This window comes from Pollicipes pollicipes, unplaced genomic scaffold (genome assembly GCF_011947565.3).
Source record: "Pollicipes pollicipes isolate AB1234 unplaced genomic scaffold, Ppol_2.1 Scaffold_5756;HRSCAF=6815_pilon_pilon_pilon, whole genome shotgun sequence".
NCBI lineage: Eukaryota > Metazoa > Arthropoda > Thecostraca > Pollicipedomorpha > Pollicipedidae > Pollicipes > Pollicipes pollicipes.
Genome location: NW_023596752.1, coordinates 40,803 through 61,658, shown reverse-complemented (window position 1 = coordinate 61,658; position 20,856 = coordinate 40,803). Strand labels below are relative to the sequence as shown.

Sequence of the window (20,856 nt, the reverse complement as noted above, 5' to 3'; positions counted from 1 at the left end):
TTAAACCTTCGCTGTGACTTTTCGCTAATTGATTATGGATGAAGGTTCAACACTCGCGGACAACCATGCGCTGGTTAGCCACCCTAAAACACGTTGTTTATCCCATATTGGCCTACAATCACGATGTCGATTTTTTTTCACGATTCACGATGTCCCCAATATCTGCAGAATCCACAAAACCATGTCGAAGTCAGGAACGTGCGAACTATGCTCAGTTTGGGAGTGGGGGGGGGGGGGGGAGGGAGCAAATCCGAAATGCCAGAAAAACCCCGAAGACTAGATAGTGAGATCTCTATAAACCAGAATGGGCCCAATACAGGTTAGAATGGGCCGTAAACAGGCCGGAACTTGTCCTCTACACCTTTAGAACAGACCGTTTAGGTCAATATTGGATCCTCTAAAGGTCAGAATGGTACTCGAATGGGCCCTGCAAATGCCAAAATGAACGCTTCGCAGTCGGTAATAGGCCTTCTGCAGGTCAAAATGGGCTATCTGCAAGCTAGATTGGGTCCTGCATAGGTCAAAATTGGTCCTCCTCAGTCAATTCTGGATCTCCGACGGGTTGTAATGGGCCCTCTTTAGGTCATACGTAAACAGGCCCTCTACAGACCATACGTCATCCGCAGCGAATCCATCCGTCCACATCCACAGGCTCCCCTACAGGCCATAATAGCTCCCCTTCAGGTCAGTATGGGCTCTCTGGGTCAATAATGGACCGTCTATATATCAGAATGGGCCTCCACAGGCCGGAACGGACTCTCCGCGGTCAGTAACTGGCCTTCTGCAGGTGAAAATGGTTCCTCTGTTGGTCAGAATGGAGCCTCAACGGGCCAGAAGGAGCCCTCGACAAGTGACAATGCACCCTTACAGGCTTGCATAATCCCTTTACCGTTCGGAATGGGACCTGAACATACCAGGACCGATCCTCCACAGGCCCTCAAGTTGGGGGAAGGACGAGCTGCTCCAACTGCCCCCCCCCCCCTTCTCACATCCTTAAGCAAGGCCTCCGGGTTCTACCGGTTTAATAAAAATCCACTGAACCATTGCTACATGAATAGCACCGCCAGCTTATTCCACATAGTGACTTAACACCTGGCGTCTTCAGTTTCTAGACTTCAAAATACAGCCACATTTTCCGTACCTTCAGCGAAATAATATACGAACAGCACCGTACCCTGGAAATCAAGTGGCCCCTACGCGGTGTTTTCACGGGGAAGGTTGATCATCAGAGAGCATTTATCAACCCTGTATTCCCCTTATCAAGGCTCTGGCTGCGCCCCTGGCAAGGGGAGATTTCTGCAACACATATCAACGAAATGCAGAGCGCCAGCTGTGAAGTTGCCGTCCGCGCCGCTCCGCCTGCCGATTACTGCGGCTGTTCGGGAGTCACTGAACGCTCCGGACGGCCTCTGAAACCCGGCTTCAACAGATGCTGGCTGCGCATCGCCGGCGCTGGGCTGCCGGCTGACCCACAGCAGGCGGCGGCCCGCCCCCAGCATCCCGTCCCCCAGGCGACGGCGGTACCAGCCCCAGGGCGCCGGGCTGTCGGCTGATCTGCGGCAGGCGGCGGCCAGTCACCAGCATCCCGTCCCCCAGGCGACGGCGGTACCAGCCCCAGGGCGCCGGGCTGCCGGCTAGCCTGCGGCAGGCGGCGGCCCGTCACCAGCATCCCGTCCCCCAGGCGACGGCGGTACCAGCCCCAGGGCGCCGGGCTGCCGGCTGATCTGCGGCAGGCGGCGGCCCGCCCCCAGCATCCCGTCCCCCAGGCGACGGCGGTACCAGCCCCAGGACGCCAGGCTGCCGGCTAGCCTGCGGCAGGCGGCGGCCCGTCACCAGCATCCCGTCCCCCAGGCGACGGCGGTACCAGCCCCAGGGCGCCGGGCTGTCGGCTGATCTGCGGCAGGCGGCGGCGGTACCAGCCCCAGCCACCAGGCGAACTCTGCTCTCAAGCGGACTGAAGGCGACGCTGTACACCCCGGTGATGTCTCACGATCGTTTTGCAGCATGATCGAGTTTGAAGGCGGGGCGCAGTTGGTCAGCCAAGGCAGAGGCCGTCGGCGGCACCGGCTAATGTTGGTCCGCCTGGTAGGGCGGCGGGGCACAGGCGACGCCGGATGATGTTGGTCCGCCTGGTAGGGCGGCGGGGTGCAGGCGGCGCCGGATGATGTTGGTCCGCCTGGTAGGGCGGCGGAGCGCAGGCGGCAAACTACATACACTTGACGGTCGGTCATTCGAACATTTATTGCAACGACAACCGAACCGAATCGAGGGAATCGAGCCGGCAGTAGCCGGCGCGCCAGCTCTCGGAGTCCGAGGCGGCCCGCGTCATCGCCTCCCGCAAGCCAGCATGGCGACGGCACGCACTAATTATGAGCCAGTACCAGTGCTGACAGCGACAGTTCTAGCCATTACACTCCGAACCGTCCATATCTGTACACAGTCGCACATCATCGCGGGTGGCAATCACCAAAGCAGCCGCGTTGACCCTGGTCGAGCAAGATTCTTTAATATGCTATAAGACCACCAAATTTGCACTTTCCAGCCTGTGATGCAGCCTGAGTGAGCGGGGGACAGGAAATGATCAAGAGAAGGCGACACGGCGTCAGAGTCGGACGCTGCCGTTATACCGCGTGGGATATATGCAACAGAGTCCTAAGACGGGAAGGCAGGAGAGCGGGCGGGCTCCAAGCGCCGTTCACATCAGCAGATTCGTCGCAAGCTGACAAGGCCGCGGGCGCCGAGGTCTCATCACACATTTATCTGCATCCACGAGCGGTACAAACAGTCGTCAGCGCGCGCGCGCGTGCGCCGCTGTGTGCCGGCAGAGCGGCCCGGTCTCCGGCCCGGCCGCGCCGGGGCGGCAGGTCACACGCGGCGGCGCCGGTCTGAAACGGCCACAAGCGACCCGTCCCGCTCCGCCAGCGGCCGGGCAGCTCCAACCAGCCACGAGATCGCACGCCAGCGCTGGCCGGTCGGCCGGCGGGGAACGCTCGGGCTCGGGCTGGTCCCCTGGTTAGTCGGGCCCGCCGCCTGGCTTCACCGACACGCCGGCCAGCCGGCGTCACGCCGTCACCCGCCGACGCACAGGTCAGTCCGACTGACAGCGAGACCAGACTATCTCGCCAGTCCCGGGCTTCCCGCGGGACGCCGCCGGCCCGCCGGCCCGACAGCGGGATAGGACTTACTCGGCTGTGGACCCGGCCGCTGATGGGACTAGACTGACTGACCGGCCGGCCGGGGCCGACAGCCCCACACAGCCACCCAGCAGCCTCGCCGTAGTACGCTAAACCGTATCACAAAGGACTGGATCATCAAAGCGCGCGCGCTTTTGCAAAACAAGTGGTACACAATGTGGGGCGTGGCGTCCCGGCCCGACCGGCAGACGGCGCCTACGAGCTGGACGGCGCCGCCGGCTCGTCGGACGTCGACGAGGGCTCGTCCGGGGCGGACGAGGGTCCGGCGCCGCCCTCCTCTTCCGCCGCCTCCTCCTCCTCCTCCTCGTCCTTCTCCATCAGCTGACGCGCCAGCTTCACCGCGTAGAACTCGTTGTAGTGCGACTTACGCTTGGCCTCGAACTTCCGTCGTGTTTCTGCCAGCAGTGCGGCGACAGTCAGCGGCCGGGCCCAGTGAGCGACACACAGCCGGCGGGGCGCACATCGTCACAGACGGTAGTCGGCCTCCCCGGCAGCAGTGCGGCGACAGTCAGCGGCCGGGCCCAGTGAGCGACACACAGCCGGCGAAGCGCACATCGTCACAGACGGCAGCCGGCCTCCTCGGCAGCAGTGCGGCGACAGTCAGCGGCCGGGCCCAGTGAGCGACACACAGCCGGCGGGACGCACATCGTCACAGACGGTAGTCGGCCTCCCCGGCAGCAGTGCGGCGACAGTCAGCGGCCGGGCCCAGTGAGCGACACACAGCCGGCGGGACGCACATCGTCACAGACGATAGTCGGCCTCCCCGGCAGCCACTCCGTCCACAGCCTCAGGGATTGAACGGCCACCCAGCGGTGGCTGCGGACGCGCAGCTTCGATTTCCGATAACGGCTCATTCGCAGACCTTAGGAAATTTAGCCAATCACTAAACTTCAGTCCACCACCACCGACGTCGTCGTCGTCGTCACTGGGGCTCTACGACACACTCAGCTGCTGAGGCGTCTGCTGTGTCGTCCACCTCTCACCTTGGAAAGTATGGGGAGGGGGAGAGGGGGGGGGGGGGGCACGGCGGGGAATCGAATCTCCGATTTTCCAGACGCGAAGCATAACCGCAACACTATCGGTACCCGCAGTGGGTCCACTCTGAGTAAAAGGCGCCAAACACGCTGGGGCGCGCGGTCACCACGGAGCCGCTCCAGCCACGCAAGCACCACACGGCAGTGACGACGGACGAATCCGTTCATACAACACCGCGCCGACCACTGGCAGCCTGTCACGGCCGGTGGGACATAACGCGTCCACTAAATACTCGCCAGCGCGAGGAGCCGGGAGCGACGCTGGCAGCCGGCGGCTCGCACCAGCCGGCCGGACCAGACCGTGCCGCCGCTCGACACCGCAGGGTGGCGGCAAGGTCGGCAGCCGGCGGCTCGCACCAGCCGGCCGGACCAGACCGTGCCGCCGCTCGACACCGCAGGGCGGCGGCGAGGTGGGCCGTCGTCATGGCCGGCCTCGGCGACAGGCAGCCAGACCCAGCTAATCCGGCCGGCCGATACGGAGCTGGCAGCGTCGATAATGCAGACGGAGATAAGATAGTCGTGTCACCAGCTCACCACGGGCGGTAACCCGAGCCGTCCTGTCTATTAGCCCGAACTCCTTCCGCGGCGACGAGGAGCGCTTAGCAGGCAAGCCGTAGTCACCGTCCCACACTAAGCTCAGCTGCCTTCCCGTACAAAAGGCGTCTTAAAACTACTCAGTGCGTTCGCTTGACTAAGCAACGCATCAGCAATACGCAGGGCGGTCGGCTTGATGCCTGTCCGATAAAGTGAAGGCTTCCGCGCCGCCAGCCTCGTATCATGGTGCTGACGTGCAGCGAATGGGCCGGGGCATGCGCCATGTGCGGCGTGCGTGTCGGCATCGCCCAGAGACGGATGCTACCGCCCTGCGACGGGCCCACCTGCCGGGCCCCGCACAGCCGCTCGCACCCGGCCGGCGACGGGCCCACCTCACGAGCCCGGCACGGCCGCCCACACCCGCCCTGCGACGGGCCCACCTGCCGGGCCCCGCACAGCCGCTCGCACCCGCCCGGCGACGGGCCTACCTCACGAGCCCGGCACGGCTGCTCACACCCGGCCGGCGACGGGCCCACCTGCCGGGCCCCGCACAGCCGCTCGCACCCGGCCAGCGACGGGCCCACCTCACGAGCCCGGCACGGCCGCCCACACCCGCCCTGCGACGGGCCCACCTGCCGGGCCCCGCACAGCCGCTCGCACCCGCCCGGCGACGGGCCTACCTCACGAGCCCGGCACGGCTGCTCACACCCGGCCGGCGACGGGCCCACCTGCCGGGCCCCGCACAGCCGCCTCGCACCCGGCCTGCAGCGTCGAGGCGCACCAGCAGCTCGATGCGCCCTCCCGTTTTTAAGCGCCAACAGCACGAGATGGACGGGCCAGAGATGGCTCGGATCCCCCGGGTGAGATGAAGCTGGGGGCGTGCCCGGGCCGAGACGGCCCAACGTCACACCAACACGCCCATTAACAGCCACAGCGACAGTGAAGGAGCTTCCGAATGACTCCACAAGTCTGGGACCCAGCACTCCCCCGGCTCTAGAGGGAAGTCGTTTGATCCTGTACGCCGGCCACTGTCGACTCCCAGAGCCGGGGAGAACCACAATTCTGAGACCCAGCACTACCCCGGCTCTAGAGGGAAGTCGTCTGATCCTGCACGCCGGCCACTGTCGACTCCCAGAGCCGGGGAGAGCCTGCCGCACCGTTCCGCACAGCGAGGCAGGGCCGGGACAGCCTGAGTCCGCCATTGCATCTCACCAAGCGGCCCAGCAGCCGTCTGGAGCTCGCTAATGATGTGACTGCGTGGAAACCTGCACTGGTCATGATCTATCCCAGAACTGACTGGACAAAGAGCGCAGATTCCAGATGTGCGGAGACCTGTGCAGCAACCGGGGAGTGATGAGAACAACAACACGGTCGGTCGGTCGGTCGCCCCTGTTTTACTCTGCCCTGGTGCGCACACACAATGTGGCATTGGTTTGCGCTGGCTCATGCTCGGGCGCCGCGCGGGTAACAGACTGTCAAAGCATCGGTGCACAGGCCGCTCCCGGCCACCCGCGCGACAACTGTCTGACGTGAGCTGGCGCGCGCCGCGCGTGCTGTTGGGTGTGGTGTTGCGTGTCGTATTCCATATGTTCTCTGCATCCATCTGCAACATCTACGGCTCGGTGGAGCGTGAATGGAGGCCGACAATACCACCTAACACGTGGGGCGACAGTGCTGTCCGAAATGACGGCGATAAAATCCTGCAGCATACGCCGCTGCTGCAATGGCATGCCCCGCCATGATCCGCGCCATGCATGTCTTTTCAATAATAACGGCTCCTCCCACTAATGCTGTCTCACTCTACACTTATCACCGCCACACACCATGAAACAGATCAGTGTAGCAACACAACAGCAGACGCCGCTCCGCCGGATCAGGTCAAAAGCAGACGCCGCTCCGACGGATCAAGTCGTCCGCACACCGGATAACATCCAATAAGACATAACCAGCATGCGCTTCAAGACCACAAGCACACCGATCAAACGCCCCAAAAAGCCTGTCAATTGTAAGCTGGGCGTTTCGTGCCTTCTCAGAATTTGTCCTGCAGTCCGACAGGCCACGTTTTGCGCGGTGCGAGCACGTTACAGGCCGTGCGGTGGCTGCGAGGCCTTCAAAGGCCCTTCAGTCGATGACATCTTCGATTTAGCCCAGCTGCAGATAAGCGAGAGACGCAGGCAGCTCGTCCAAACCCATACCCACAGCTGTTGCATGCCGTTCCGTCTTCTGGCACGCTTCGGGCCCCTCCAGACAGCCCTCGGACGGCGCCACCTTTAGCAGGGCCGTGCCGCCGGCGCCAGCGGTGCATCACGCTGCGGCCAATATCGCCTGGCCACATCTGCCGGCGCCGCCACGGAGCGGAGGGGGGGGGGGGGGAGGGGGAGCGGCGGGCCGCCAGCCGGCGGCCACCGGCGCCACTTTGGACCTTACGGCGGGCGGCGGCGGCGGCCAGGATCGATTCGACGGCCGGTCTCTAGCTCCGGAGAGGCCGGCGCGGCGGGGCCGTAACCGCCGGCTCACGGACGCCACCCACAGGCCGCTCCGATCGAGCCAGACACGCTCGCGTGACAGACCCGGCCTGGCCGTGCACAGTGGCCTGCCGTCGACAGGCGCAGCTTGTAATTACGTCGGCTTGGAAGGGGCGCAGAAGCGCCAGCAGACCGTCCCGGCTACGACAGGTGTGGCAGCGAAATAAGCCGGCGGTGCGCAGATGAAAACCAGCGGGAGATAATAAGAATCTGTCCAAAGGAAGAAGCCACGTATCTGAATCATACACGGCATCATGAGAGCACATGCTCTATACAACACCCAGCACGGCTGGAGCGGCACTTCTGCCGCACGAGTGGCTGCTTACCTCTCTCCTCTTCCGTGAGCGACTCCAGATCTTCGTCACTCTCCTCCTCCACCTGCTCCATGGCCTTGGGTAGCTGGTCAGCGCCCAGTCGTATCCTGCAGCCAGAGCCAGCGGCAGTCAAAGGCCAAGCCAGCGGCAGTCGACGAGGCCCAAATATCCGGCCAGTGTCAACAATGGATCAGTGACTGAACAATGCCGCCGGCCGGCAGCAGGCGTCCGTTGATCGAGCCCGGCCGCCCCCGTCAACAGACGCCGGCCGGCCATGGCTGGCGCGCCGGGCTCGGCTCGGCAGAGCGGCCGCTTGCACCAACGGCGGCACGTGACCTCTGCACGGTGATGAGGCCCGGTGCCGCGCCACCTTGTCACAAGCCCGGCGCTCGTGCACGGCACGTCAGCACGAGCCGGCGGCGGGCGGCGGCCTGACGCCCCCCTCACCGGCGACACGCGGCCGCCGCTCGTTGTTGTGTTTGGACCCCGGCCGGCCGCGCGGCATGTGGCGGCCAGCGCGGCGCGACACGGCCAGCTTCGGGCTGGGTCGGACGCGTCAGTGCGCCCGCTGGACACGGAGCCGCGCGGCGCCTGCCCCTCCCGCGTCCCCACGCGAGCCCCGCCAGCGCCGGCGGCGGTGCGGCGTCCCACCACGGAGTGGGGGCTAGCGCGGCCGCGATCAGTGACGCGACGCCGGCACATCGTCAGCCAAACGTGCCATAACATGGCCACAAGCGGCCAGTATCGTCGGCGCTCACGCAGCCCACGACACGGCGCAGCTTAGGCAATGGTAGCACCACTTCCCAACATTGCAGCAGTCCGCGATCAGCGAAAGCGTGGCGCATGCACTGCAGTGCAGACAAGCGACGGCACTGCCTCTAGTCAGCCGGTCGAATCTCAGGCTGTAATTCACGCATAAAAGCGTCTGCCTAATCGGTATAAAGTCGGCCCAATTTTGCCCGATCGGCAACAAGAAAAGGTGCGGCTGCCCAATCGGCATGAGTTAATGGTGCTGCCACGTTAACGCTCCCGCATTTGGTAGTCCTGCTGCTGTTGCCTTGCTAAGGGACATAGTCTGGATAACGTGCACACAGACGATTAGTTTAGAATGATACCTGCATACGTGGTCATGCCGCTCAGGTACAACTCTGCTTCTGGCTGCCGATCCGCATGTCGTTCAGAATCGCCAACCATGGTGGACGGGGCCCGTCAAATGTGTGTACGAAACGATCAGCCAAAGCCACGCCTTCTAACGTTATGGCTGATTGCACCAGCCCAGGCACTTAGACGAGGGACTTTATTATGGACCACGTGGCATGCCCATAAAATAGTCAGCTCAACGTGGCGTTGCCTCATTGACGATGCCTTGTAAGCCGTCTGGCAATATTTGCCATGCGCCTAAACAGCCGAGCAGAGCTTGGACGGTCGGCGGAGCGACCCTTGAAAGCTGCTGCTGCTGCCGCTGTTAGCGGGGCTGCGTAGGTGTTGCGGCGTCGCTGCTCCGCGCCGGCAGCACAGGAGGGCGCCAGGTCCTGCGGTGAACTTGCACGTACATTGACACGAACCACGGTGCCAATTGGTAATGAGCAATCAGACACTATATCCCAGAGTTCAATTTGATATGACACGTGCGAGGGGATCATGCCGAATAAGCCCGATCCATTGAAACCGGTCGGTGAGAGGGGAGGCACGCCGACCCGCGCTGCTGGTACGCTGCCCGGTAACCCGTCTCCCATACGATCCAGCCTAAAAATAACAATGCACAGAATCGCTACATCGCTAGGATCGCTCTCCATATATATTATGATATATATGACATTATATGGAGATATTTCGTGGTATTCGTGTGAAAACGCAATGTTCCACCGATGGACTAGACGGCATGAGCTTCGCTTACGGCATATATTTGAGTATGTTACCTTGCTGCAGTATTCATTGTCAGAGGCGGCGAAAAAATAGCCAATTTCCTGCACCGACATTCAACAATGCCGTTTCTCCTTCACCCGGTATTCTGGCGATGCGGAGCACAATGCGACCATTGCGTACATTCCATCCCCATGCATTCGCCTGAACGCATGTTTGACATTTTGTGTGACACTTTGATGTTGAAACGCAGCATTCAAGCGTGCTTTTTAAATATCCAGAGACGAAACGGAATGCTCAGTCTTAGTTTCGAAAAAATAATGACCCACCCCTGTACTGGAACGGCAAAACCCCACCACGGACAAGTACAAAATAACCTCGGCTACGCCCTCATCTATTTGTGACCTATTCTCATTGCGTTCAGAATGCCTGCCTTTGCCGCAGAGACAATGGAGACATGAATCTTCATCAGCGCAGACATGACCAGGGCAGTGCACAGGGAACGAACAGGCCTTTGGGGCCGCCTGCCAAGCATACTGAGCTCCCGCCGAACGCCTGCCCCGCCGGGCGTGCCAGGCGGGGTGGCGGCGCCGCCAATGTGGCGTCCGATGACCCGAGGGCGCTGCCCGCCTCACCAGCACCCACTGTCGCCTGCGGGCTGGCGGCCGGCGCTCTGAATGCCCCCGCTAGCAGCTGTGCACTCCCAGGCTCCCCGAACCGTACCGACGCAGCGGTCACCGCCAGCCGGCTCCGGGCCGACGGTCGGCGCCCCGCCTGGCCGTCGCTGACTCACTTCTGCGCGAGCACGTCCGAGTCAACGCCGCCGTCCACCGCGTCCTCCTGGGCACAGACGTAGTTGAACGGCGTCTTGGGCTCCTCGATCTTCATGTGGCCATAGTCCTTGTCGGCCGGGTGGAAGGTGGCGATGATGTTCATCTCGTCCCACTTGGTCTCCTTGAGTGACCTGGCGGCGGCGCCGGGCGAGGGGCGTCACAAGAGGCCGGCGCTCACTGCCCGTCACCCACAGCTTACCGTCACAAGAGGCCGGCGCTCACTGCCCGTCACCCACAGCATACTGTAACAAGAGGCCGGTGCTCACTGCCCGTCACCCACAGCATACCGTCACAAGAGGCCGGCGCTCACTGCCCGTCACCCACAGCATACTGTAACAAGAGGCCGGTGCTCACTGCCCGTCACCCACAGCATACCGTCACAAGAGGCCGGCGCTCACTGCCCGTCACCCACACCTTACCGTCACAAGAGGCCGGCGCTCACTGCCCGTCACCCACAGCATACCGTCACAAGAGGCCGGTGCTCACTGCCCGTCACCCACAGCATACCGTCACAAGAGGCCGGTGCTCACTGCCCGTCACCCACAGCATACTGTAACAAGAGGCCGGCGCTCACTGCCCGTCACCCACAGCATACTGTAACAAGAGGCCGGTGCTCACTGCCCGTCACCCAAAGCTTACCGTCACAAGAGGCCGGCGCTCAGCGCTCACTGCCCGTCACCCACAGCTTACCGTCACAAGGGGCCGGTGCTCACTGCCCGTCACCCACAGCATACTGTAACAAGAGGCCGGCGCTCAGCGCTCACTGCCCGTCACCCACAGCATACCGTCACAAGAGGCCGGCGCTCACTGCCCGCCACCCACAGCATACTGTAACAAGAGGCCGGCGCTCAGCGCTCACTGCCCGTCACCCACAGCATACCGTCACAAGAGGCCGGCGCTCACTGCCCGTCACCCACAGCATACCGTCACAAGAGGCCGGCGCTCACTGCCCGTCACCCACAGCATACCGTCACAAGAGGCCGGCGCTCACTGCCCGTCACCCACAGCTTACCGTCACAAGAGGCCGGCGCTCACTGCCCGTCACCCACAGCTTACCGTCACAAGAGGCCGGCGCTCACTGCCCGTCACCCACAGCTTACCGTCACAAGAGGCCGGCGCTCACCGCCCGTCACCCACAACGTACCGTCCAGCCAGACGCCACTTCAGATCCACAGTCTCAAGTATGGACGCCAGGCAGACGACGAGAGGAGTAAACACGCCACAAACGTGAACAAAACGATATCTCAAGCACAAGAGAACGGATTATATGTGTCAGCCTTCCTGAATACGTCACGGGCATGACTATGATCAACGTCTCAGTAAGTTGGCCAAAACGTTATCTCCCGACAGGCCAGGCTGCTGTGATCTGGAAGAAGTAGTGGTATCCCATTGCTGAACCACTTGCCGTATTCATCGATGCGTGCTAATGTGTCGGTCCCAACCGCAATGATGTCGCACGATGCGGCAGTTACGTCATCCCCCCCACACCCTGTACCCCCTGTCGCGCTAACCGGTTGACGCACAGACGCCGTGTCAGCCCGGTGACAGAGGGGAGAAGGCGAGGAGGGGGAGGGAAAGGGGGTGACGGCTCACCACCAGATAGTCTGTCCGGCGGTATTTATTGGCCCGATTCGCCGAACGCACGCTCTCGAGCGTCCGGCGGGGCGCGACGTCGGGGCGCCGAGGCCGGCCGCGGTCCGTCGACACGGATGTAGGGCGCGCCGCGTCCGATCAACCGGTCGATCGCAAGTCTGGGCGGAGAGGCCCACGGCGCCGGGGGAGGTCCACGGCGCCGGGAAAGGTCTACGGCACCGGGGGAGGTCCACGGCGTCGGGAGAGGTCCACGGCGCCGGGAGAGGTCCATGGCGCCGGGGGAGGTCCACGGCGCCGGGGGAGGTCCACGGCGCCGGGGGAGGTCCACGGCGCCGGGGGAGGTCCACGGCGCCGGGAGAGGTCCATGGCGCCGGGAAAGGTCTACAACACCGGGAGAGGTCCATGGCGCCGGGGGAGGTCCACGGCGCCGGGAGACCAGAAGATAGAGAGCACCGAGCGGCAGCACGCCGTCACTGACGCGGGGTAAATACTGGGGAGGGCCCAGCGCCTGCTCCGAGGGGAAGGCCACCAAATTACCGCCACTCGTACATGCCTTAGGGTGACTTACTGACAGTCGTCGTCGGGTAGTAAGGCCAGGTGCGCTGTGCGATCGACATGACCGATCAAAACGTGTACTGTGTGATGGAAACATGTGCGGTCAAAAGGTGCGCTGTGTGATCAACAGATGACGGATCAAAATGTGCGCTGTGTGATGGACGGATGACCGATCAGAAGGTGTGCTGTGTGATGGACGGATGACCGATCAGAAGGTGTGCTGTGTGATGGACGGATGGCCGATCAGAAGGTGTGCTGTGTGATGGACGGATGACCGATCAGAAGGTGTGCTGTGTGATGGACGGATGGCCGATCAGAAGGTGTGCTGTGTGATGGACAGATGACCGATCAGAAGGTGTGCTGTGTGATGGACGGATGACCGATCAGAAGGTGTGCTGTGTGATGGACGGATGGCCGATCAGAAGGTGTGTGCTGTGTGATGGACGGATGACCGATCAGAAGGTGTGCTGTGTGATGGACGGATGGCCGATCAGAAGGTGTGCTGTGTGATGGACGGATGACCGATCAGAAGGTGTGCTGTGTGATGGACGGATGACCGATCAGAAGGTGTGCTGTGTGATGGACGGATGACCGATCAGAAGGTGTGCTGTGTGATGGACGGATGACCGATCAGAAGGCGTGCTGTGTGATGGACGGATGACCGATCAGAAGGTGTGCTGTGTGATCGAGAGATGGCTGATTAAAAGCACTCAACCCGTGCATCAAGATCAGTAGGATCAAACTTCTCCAACTAGCCCAGTAGAATAGTCATCGGTTGGTTGCTGAAAGGCAAACCTCCCAAGGAAAGACTTAACGCATTGTGTGTGTCATGTCATTGGGGCTTTGCGACGCACTCAGCTGCTGAGACTATGTGGCGTCGCCTGCCTCTCACCCTGGCAGGAAGGGCGGGCACCGCGGGGAAATCGAACCCCGTACCTCTGGTTTCCCAGACGTAGACTTAACGTATTAATCAAAGATCTGATGCTGCAGTTGACTTCAAGGCTCAAGCCCTATTCCCAGTTTGGAGCGGGCCATACCCTCCGCCGCTGTACCCGACATCGCCGCTTCCGCGGTCTGCTGCGGCAGACCAAGCGCGGCGGCACACGTCAGCACGGACAGCGCACGTCTCCTCACTCACCCGCGCAGCAAAAAACCGACAATCAGTCAAAACACAAACATTGCGTCCTTCTCATAACAAAACCCCCTGTGACGGTATTAGCGAAGGCAAGGACCGCTCCTGCGACTTGAAGGCCGCCACACACTGGTCACTTGACACTGCGTGGCGTAGCGCCGCAAGGCGAGGCGAAACGCCGCTGACGACGAGTGTAGCAGCCATCATCACGCAATACAAAATATCGCCGGAGACCAAAAGCAACTAGTCGAGACCACAGGCAATAGGGTGTTCCAGAGAGTTCCCTGCGATGAGCCGAAAACGTCGATTGAAATGACTGTTTTTCGTCTGCCGCGAATGAATTCCACCTGCACCCTACCGCCTCGAAGGTAGGCTACGGTGTGGGGCGCGCTGGAGAATCTCATTCGTTCCAGCGTTACGCTCAGTTCCATTCCGCCGCGCACCGTACCGCAACGCTACCCGATGAAAAGTGGCGGGTGTGGAGCGGCCGTATATGAGTCGGTCCGCACAGCGCCAGCGCCCCGGCCGTTGGCTTGCACGCTCCCAGTTCCAGCTGAGCTGCCTGACGGGGAAGCCCGCCGTAACAGCGACCACCTAGCCGATTACGCGCCATTGGACGGGCTTCCGGTTTATGGGGAGAGTGTCCGGACAACGCGATTACAGCGGCCTACGCCCGACGCGTGCAGAAACGCCCGCAACCGCCCACGCCTCAGTGAAATGACTGATTCGACCCGCCCTGACAAGTGCATCTTTCAATGGGGCACAAACAAACCGTACTAAGATTGCCTAGAGTCATTATTATCAGCCAAAATGTTATCGGTGAGCACTGTTCTCACGTTTCGCCGCGGCACACGTCATATATATATATATATATATATATATATATATATATATATATATATATATATATGTGTGCTATTCTCCAACGTATGATTTTCACGCAAACTGGAAAACCGCCGTGCATGGCAGAGTCACCCTTGAGCCCAGATGAAGTCGTCAGACTAAGCAAAAACACAACCGACACCCAGTGCCGACCAGCTTTCCGCATGCCGAGCCGGTGAGTGTTCGGCGACGGCTGGCTGGGGCCGAGCAGGCCTCCCAGCTGGCTTCGGAGCGGCTCCTGCAGCCCCAGCTGCGGCCAGGCCACGCCGAGAGATAAGTGACGCGCAGACGCCGGGCCGCCGTCCGCTGCAGGAAGCGGCCGCCGTCCGGCCAGAGGCGGATACGGCGGCCGTCCGGCCAGAGGCGGATACGGCGGCCGTCCGACCAGAGGCGGCTACGGTGGCCGTCCGACCAGAGGCGGCTACAGCAGCCGTCCGGCCAAAGACGGCTACAGCAGCCGTCCGACCAGAGGCGGCTACAGCAGCCGTCCGGCCAAAGACGGCTACAGCAGCCGTCCGGCCAAAGACGGCTACAGCAGCCGTCCAGCCAAAGACGGCTACAGTAGCCGTCCGGCACAGGCGGCTACGGCAGCCGTCCGGCCAAAGACGGCTACAGCAGCCGTCCGGCCAGAGGCGGCTACGGCAGCCGTCCGGCCAAAGACGGCTACAGCAGCCGTCCGGCCAAAGACGGCTACAGCAGCCGTCCGGCACAGGCGGCTACGTCCGGCGCCGAGCTCAACAGGCCACCCGTCAGCCGCACACGGACAGAGACCTGACAGAGGCCTTATCAGCCTCCGGTGAGCCGACACAGGCAGCTGCGACGCCGAGACCGCGTCGCTGCAGCGGGCCCCACACCGGCGGCCAGAGTGCAACAGAGGCCCCAGACCGGCGGCGGCGTCAGTGTAGGGACACAGACCCGCTTCAGCCTGGTACATGTCGGCAGCGTGTGATACAGGGACACCGCCCGCTTGCACTGAACGCCAGAGAAGGCGCCCACTTCCGCCGGGCAAACACCGGCAGTGTGAGCTGCACGGATCCTGTCAGTCTCAGCCCAGGGCACAAAGACAACATCTGACACCACGGGCGTAACCACTTCAGCTGGGCACACACACACAGAGCCGGTGCGTGACATCCCGAACCCGCCCACCCAAAGTGAACAGGGACAGCGTGCGACAGAGGCCACGCCCGCTGGAGACGGACAGACATAGTGTGTGACGAGGCGAGCCAGGCCCATATGATGCGGTCGCAATGCCCCACCATCGCCGTCTTGGTCTGCTGGAGACAGACGTCGACTGCCGTCGAGAAGCCGCTCGCTCTATGTGACAGCAGCACCCGATGACGGTGTTGGTCGGAGCGGGCGCTGGACGATGGGCGAGCGTGACGTAAGCTGGCCCATCTATAAATAACACCAAACAACGACCCACAGGGATAAACAGGACTGCCGCAATTAGAGAAAGCTTACAGACAGCGCCGGCGCTGGAGCACGCGTCATCAGTGCCGTGCTGCGGCCGCCTCGGCGCAGGCGGCCGGCTCTTCACGGCCGCTGGCAGCTGGTCCACGCGCCGCCCCACGGACGACTCACAGCAGCATCATCAGGTGACGTCACCACTACGGAGAACGTGAGCGGAGAGTCCGGAGCCGTCCCGGCCTGGCGGCCCGGCCACAACCAGGCGCCAGAGGGGCCGCCACGCGCCGCGTCCCGACCCGGCGTCCCGGCCACTACCAGGCGCCAGGGGGAGGGGGGGGGGGGGCACGCGCCGCGTCCCGGCCACTACCAGTCGCCAAGGGGGGGGGGGGGGGCGCCACGCGCCGCCTCCCGACCCGGCGGCGGCCGAGCGGCCGTATCCGACACAGTGGCCGGCGAGGGAAGGCCAACGGCCCGGCCCACCGCCCGCTCGTGTCCGGCTCGTCCTCAGCACTGACCAGACTCGACACAACTCGCCAAAAGACGACGTACAAATGCCAGCGTGTGCGCATACGACAGGACGCTGGGACGCGTCGCTGATACCCTCCAGCCATCTGCCCATAGTAGTGCGGCTATGCCAGTGCCATCATGTCGAGTTCAATGTCATGGAGCGGCCGACGACACGCGAAGCAACCGTGAGGATAACGATTTGCCAACCGGACATTGCGAATGTAACCGGAGCTGGTGCAAAACTACCAGACCTTCCCATAATGGTGAGATTCCCGGTACCTCGTGACTAGTCGCCCACCAGCCACAGGCGCCCAAAACGCTCTGGAAGGGACGTAGGGGGGGGGGGGGGGGGGGGGGCTCCGGACTGATCCTGCTTGATAGCCACTTCACTGGAAAGGTCTGCAGGTCTGCCGGCGATTGGCGCGGCAATATGGCCGGGACATCAATCAAAGCCGCAGACCCTGGCGCCGCCATAACAGGGCAGCCGATCCGTGGCCGGCCGGCAGCCGGTCCGCTGCTTTCACTCCACAAAGCTAGTCGTCGTCATTGGGGCTTTACGACACATCAGGGCTTTACGGAAGGTCGGGCGCCGCGAGCAATCGCACCCCGTACCTCTGGCGTCCCAGACGCACAGTGGTTGACGCAGACGCGCTCACCGCTACACTATCGGCAGCCCTAGTTCACAGAAATCAACAGACAAGTCACAAAACAGTGATACATCTTACCTCAACATCCTGGCTATTTGGACAAACTGTCTCCCCAATCAGAATTGGCCAGGGAATACGACTGCCATGAGCAGGGGCACTGCGTTTGTAGTGGTAGGTAGGTCCCACTGAGCCGAGCTCTGGTCTGTACACCCTCTTGTACCCCGCCGCCCGGCGCCAGCACCAGTGTCGCGCCGCCTCATGTCCTACACGGAGCCGGCCCGGACTTATGGTAATGCAGGCCTTCGCGTGCTAGACAGCAATCTCTGACAGGAGCAACACTGAACGGCACTGCGGTGTCGGCAGTCGATGCAAACGTCAGCACTCCGAAGCGATGTTCAGATACGCGTCACTGAACTTGTTTGAAGGTCACACGCGACCATGGCCAGCCCGGAGTGTTTCAGTGCCAACATACAATATGTCATATTATTAAACACAGCAGTGCAGTCTGTCAGCTTCACAAGCCAGACTGTCGGGCTCAACGCAGACAGTATGCATGGAGAATGGAGTAATATGGTGTATAGGCAGTGCCACTGTCAGGTGGTGCAGTGGGTACAATGCCCACACTGCCAAAATGTGCCCACAAGATCTACATCAATGTCTGAAAGAGGAACAACAGGTGATTATCACCACAAAAAACTGCGGTAAGTGGAGTCAGGAATCAGCTGTCATGTGGCTGCAGTCACTATTGGCTTTACTCCCCATCCTGTTCATAAAAGGAAACGTCACAAATTACACCATGGTGTAACCATTAATTGTCCAGGGCACTAGCCACCCACCCATTACAACCTCCCCCCTCCCTGTCACCAGCCACTCACCCATTACAACCCCCCCCCCCCTCTCCTTGTCACTAACCACTCAGTCATTGTGACCTCCCCCTTTCCCTGCCACTAACCTCTCAGCCATTATGACCTCCCCCCTCTCCCTGTCACTAACCACTCAGCCATTACAACCTCCCCCCTCCCTGTCACCAGCCACTCAGCCATTACAACCCCCCCCCCCTCTCCTTGTCACTAACCACTCAGTCATTGTGACCTCCCCCTTTCCCTGCCACTAACCACTCAGCCATTATGACCTCCCCCCTTTCCCTGTCACTAACCACTCAGCCATTACAACCTCCCCCTCTCCCTGTCACTAACCACTCAGCCATTACAACCTCCCCCTCTCCCTGTCACCACATGACCATGTACACTAGGAGACACCAAAGCTCAACTTTCCATCTATTTATCACATTCACTCAACTCAGCCTTTCACTTACAGGCAGAGGGCAAAGAGCAAAGTAACAAAAACTTACGACTTCCTTTCATTTTTGTCAAAGCTGGTAGAATTCTTTAAGATTCCTTTCTTTGGTGCTTTCTGAAGCTGTTCTGCCATCATACACTTATTGGATTTCACCTTCTGACCAACTGCGATTTGAAGATCTTCCACTACTTCACCTAAGGTCTGAAAACACACAAAACATATGACTGAACAATAGTGTGAATGTACACTTATCCTTTCTCAGCAACTCACAATAAAGCAGATGTTTCCACACACACACACACACACACACACACACACACACACACACACACACACACACACACACACGCACGCACGCACGCACGCGCACACACGCACACACGCACACACGCACACGCACACGCACACGCACACGCACACGCACACACACACACACACACACACACACACACACACACACACACACACACACACACACACACACACACACACACACACACACACACACACACACACACACACACACAGAAGAAACTGTTTATGATTCCCAGGCATGATCTTGCAGAATTTCACCACTGTGTCACTGAACATGTGGAACAGCACGGGACCCCAGTCTGGAAAACTGCTGTAGCCAGCACCTCACAAATGCAGCATGGTTGTAACACACCCTGTGCTTTCTATCAGGCATGGCCACTGATGAGTAAAATCTGAGATAGTAAACTAACTGCTTGCCAGTGTGTTGTATGCAAGCACATACTGCATCTAATTGTTTGATGAAAATAATCAAATGTTTAGCTGCCAGTGCATTTGGTGGGCATGTTTCAGTGATCAGCTATATTTGCTGTTAGCATGGCTGCTTTCATAGACTATCTACTCTTCTTTATTTTCTATAATATATATATATATATATATATATATATATATATATATATATATATAGACCACAGTCAAGTTTCACTCAGTCAAGTTGTTTATATCTTAATGTGCTTTCTCAGGATAAAAAATACCTGACACTGCTTAAATATTCTGGTCATCTTTTATCTCCAAACCCATTTCTAAAGTAAATATTCAATAGACCTGACCAGCTCATTCCCATACTGACACGTGTGCCAGCTAGTAAAAGGCCAGGGGCAGTAAGTAACTGTTGAAATATAAGCTGAAAGCTTTCAAAGTACAATGATACACAAGGGACAACCAGCAATTTATAAATCACTGTATTATTAAAATGCTAAAATGCATCTAAAACATTCTAATTATTTTCATAAAGGGAAAAAGGCTACTAAAAAACTGAGTATAGAAAACAGCTTGTGGTGTTTATCAGTGTCATATGTACCTGACCTGCACATAGCCTTGTCATCAAAATAACTTGGAAACAATGAGGAACATAGCTCAAGGTACATGCAATGATGAACTTATAGGATTTTTTCATTCCACTTGAATAGCTGCAGCAGCATCATAGCAGAAACATCTAAAAACATGGTAGCATGGCAATTTTGGTAAGCAATTAACTGGCACCAGACCTACCATGAGAAAAACACACGAGGTTAATTGTAAAGAAAGTTTTAATCCTTCACTTCTTTGGTACAGTTGCATCAGCTAGAGTTTATGCTATCACAGTTCTGCAAAGCTGTATTTTTACCAATGACTGAAAGAAATGTGGCCACCACATGGTGGCCAATTGAGAGAATATCCATTTACTGACCAGATCTCTCAGTTCCAACTGTCTTTGTTTGCAAAATATTTTAAGGGATAATTTTATCTGGAATTACTATTTATACATACACATTCCTGGAGCATTTTATTTGCCTTTAATCAGTTAAATTAGCAGTGTCCATTGGATGTCTGCTAAACACAGGACACCTCCCTTTAGAATACATGCACCAAAATTGTTCCTGCAATGTAATAAGCTATGTCAGCCATGTTTAGTGCTTGGCGTAGCATGTGTTTTTTGTAGGCTGGTCTGGTGGTATTGTTATTAAGGCAGCATTTTGGTCCTCGATATTTGTGTTGACATCGATGGGGAAAAACGTAGTTTGAAAACAGCAAAAAGCCAACTTAAATTCAAAACGCCCCATTCGTTCCATGAGAACTAAATACTACGTGTCTTCCGCAGTCACAAACCACGAGAACGGATTCAGATCCTGGTCCGCCAGTATGACAATGCCGAAATACACCAGAATTGGCACTTACCCCGGACGACACTACTCCCAAGTGATTCTTATTGATAGCGATATCACTCTCATAATCTAATTTGTATCAATAATGCCTCGGCACATCCTCCTAGTTACATCCCGGACAACCACACCATCGAGGTCGCACCACACACGCACCCAACACCACCCACTAACGCAAACTGCACACAAGGTACCGAAAAATACGATAGGATGTTTCCGAAAAACATCGGCAGGGTATGTTTTTGTAGTAAAGTTGTGATTGGCTCATCTTTTATGACGTCGTTAAAAACTTTACACTACAATTTTCAAGTTTAAGGCTACTGATGCAGAATTGAGTATATAGTTAATTTTTAAAAGATATTT

General features: G+C 59.2%; 1 protein-coding gene across 1 annotated transcript; it reads right to left on the bottom strand.

Annotated features, from left to right (window-relative positions):
* Window positions 1-2,228: 2,228 nt before the first annotated feature.
* On the bottom strand, window positions 2,229-20,685 carry LOC119104079 (protein phosphatase inhibitor 2). Its single transcript, XM_037227757.1, has 5 exons — window positions 20,510-20,685; window positions 18,372-18,520; window positions 10,258-10,428; window positions 7,614-7,708; window positions 2,229-3,589 (listed from the first exon to the last, which is right to left on the bottom strand). Exons 2-5 carry the CDS (start codon window positions 18,452-18,454, stop codon window positions 3,390-3,392), a joined length of 549 nt encoding a protein of 182 aa, XP_037083652.1. The 5' UTR covers window positions 18,455-18,520; window positions 20,510-20,685; the 3' UTR covers window positions 2,229-3,389.
* Between the last annotated feature and the right edge of the window lie 171 nt (window positions 20,686-20,856).

Bases quoted from the DNA above. Each gene is read 5' to 3' on its own strand.
- LOC119104079 (XM_037227757.1), bottom strand. From the start codon at position 18,454: ATGATGGCAGAACAGCTTCAGAAAGCACCAAAGAAAGGAATCTTAAAG. The intron at 10,429-18,371 runs GTAAGTTTTTGT...CGCCGCCGCCAG, and splicing joins GACAAAAATGAAAGGAAGTC to GTCACTCAAGGAGACCAAGT. The intron at 3,590-7,613 runs GTAAGCAGCCAC...CACTGCTGGCAG, and splicing joins GCTCACGGAAGAGGAGAGAG to AAACACGACGGAAGTTCGAG.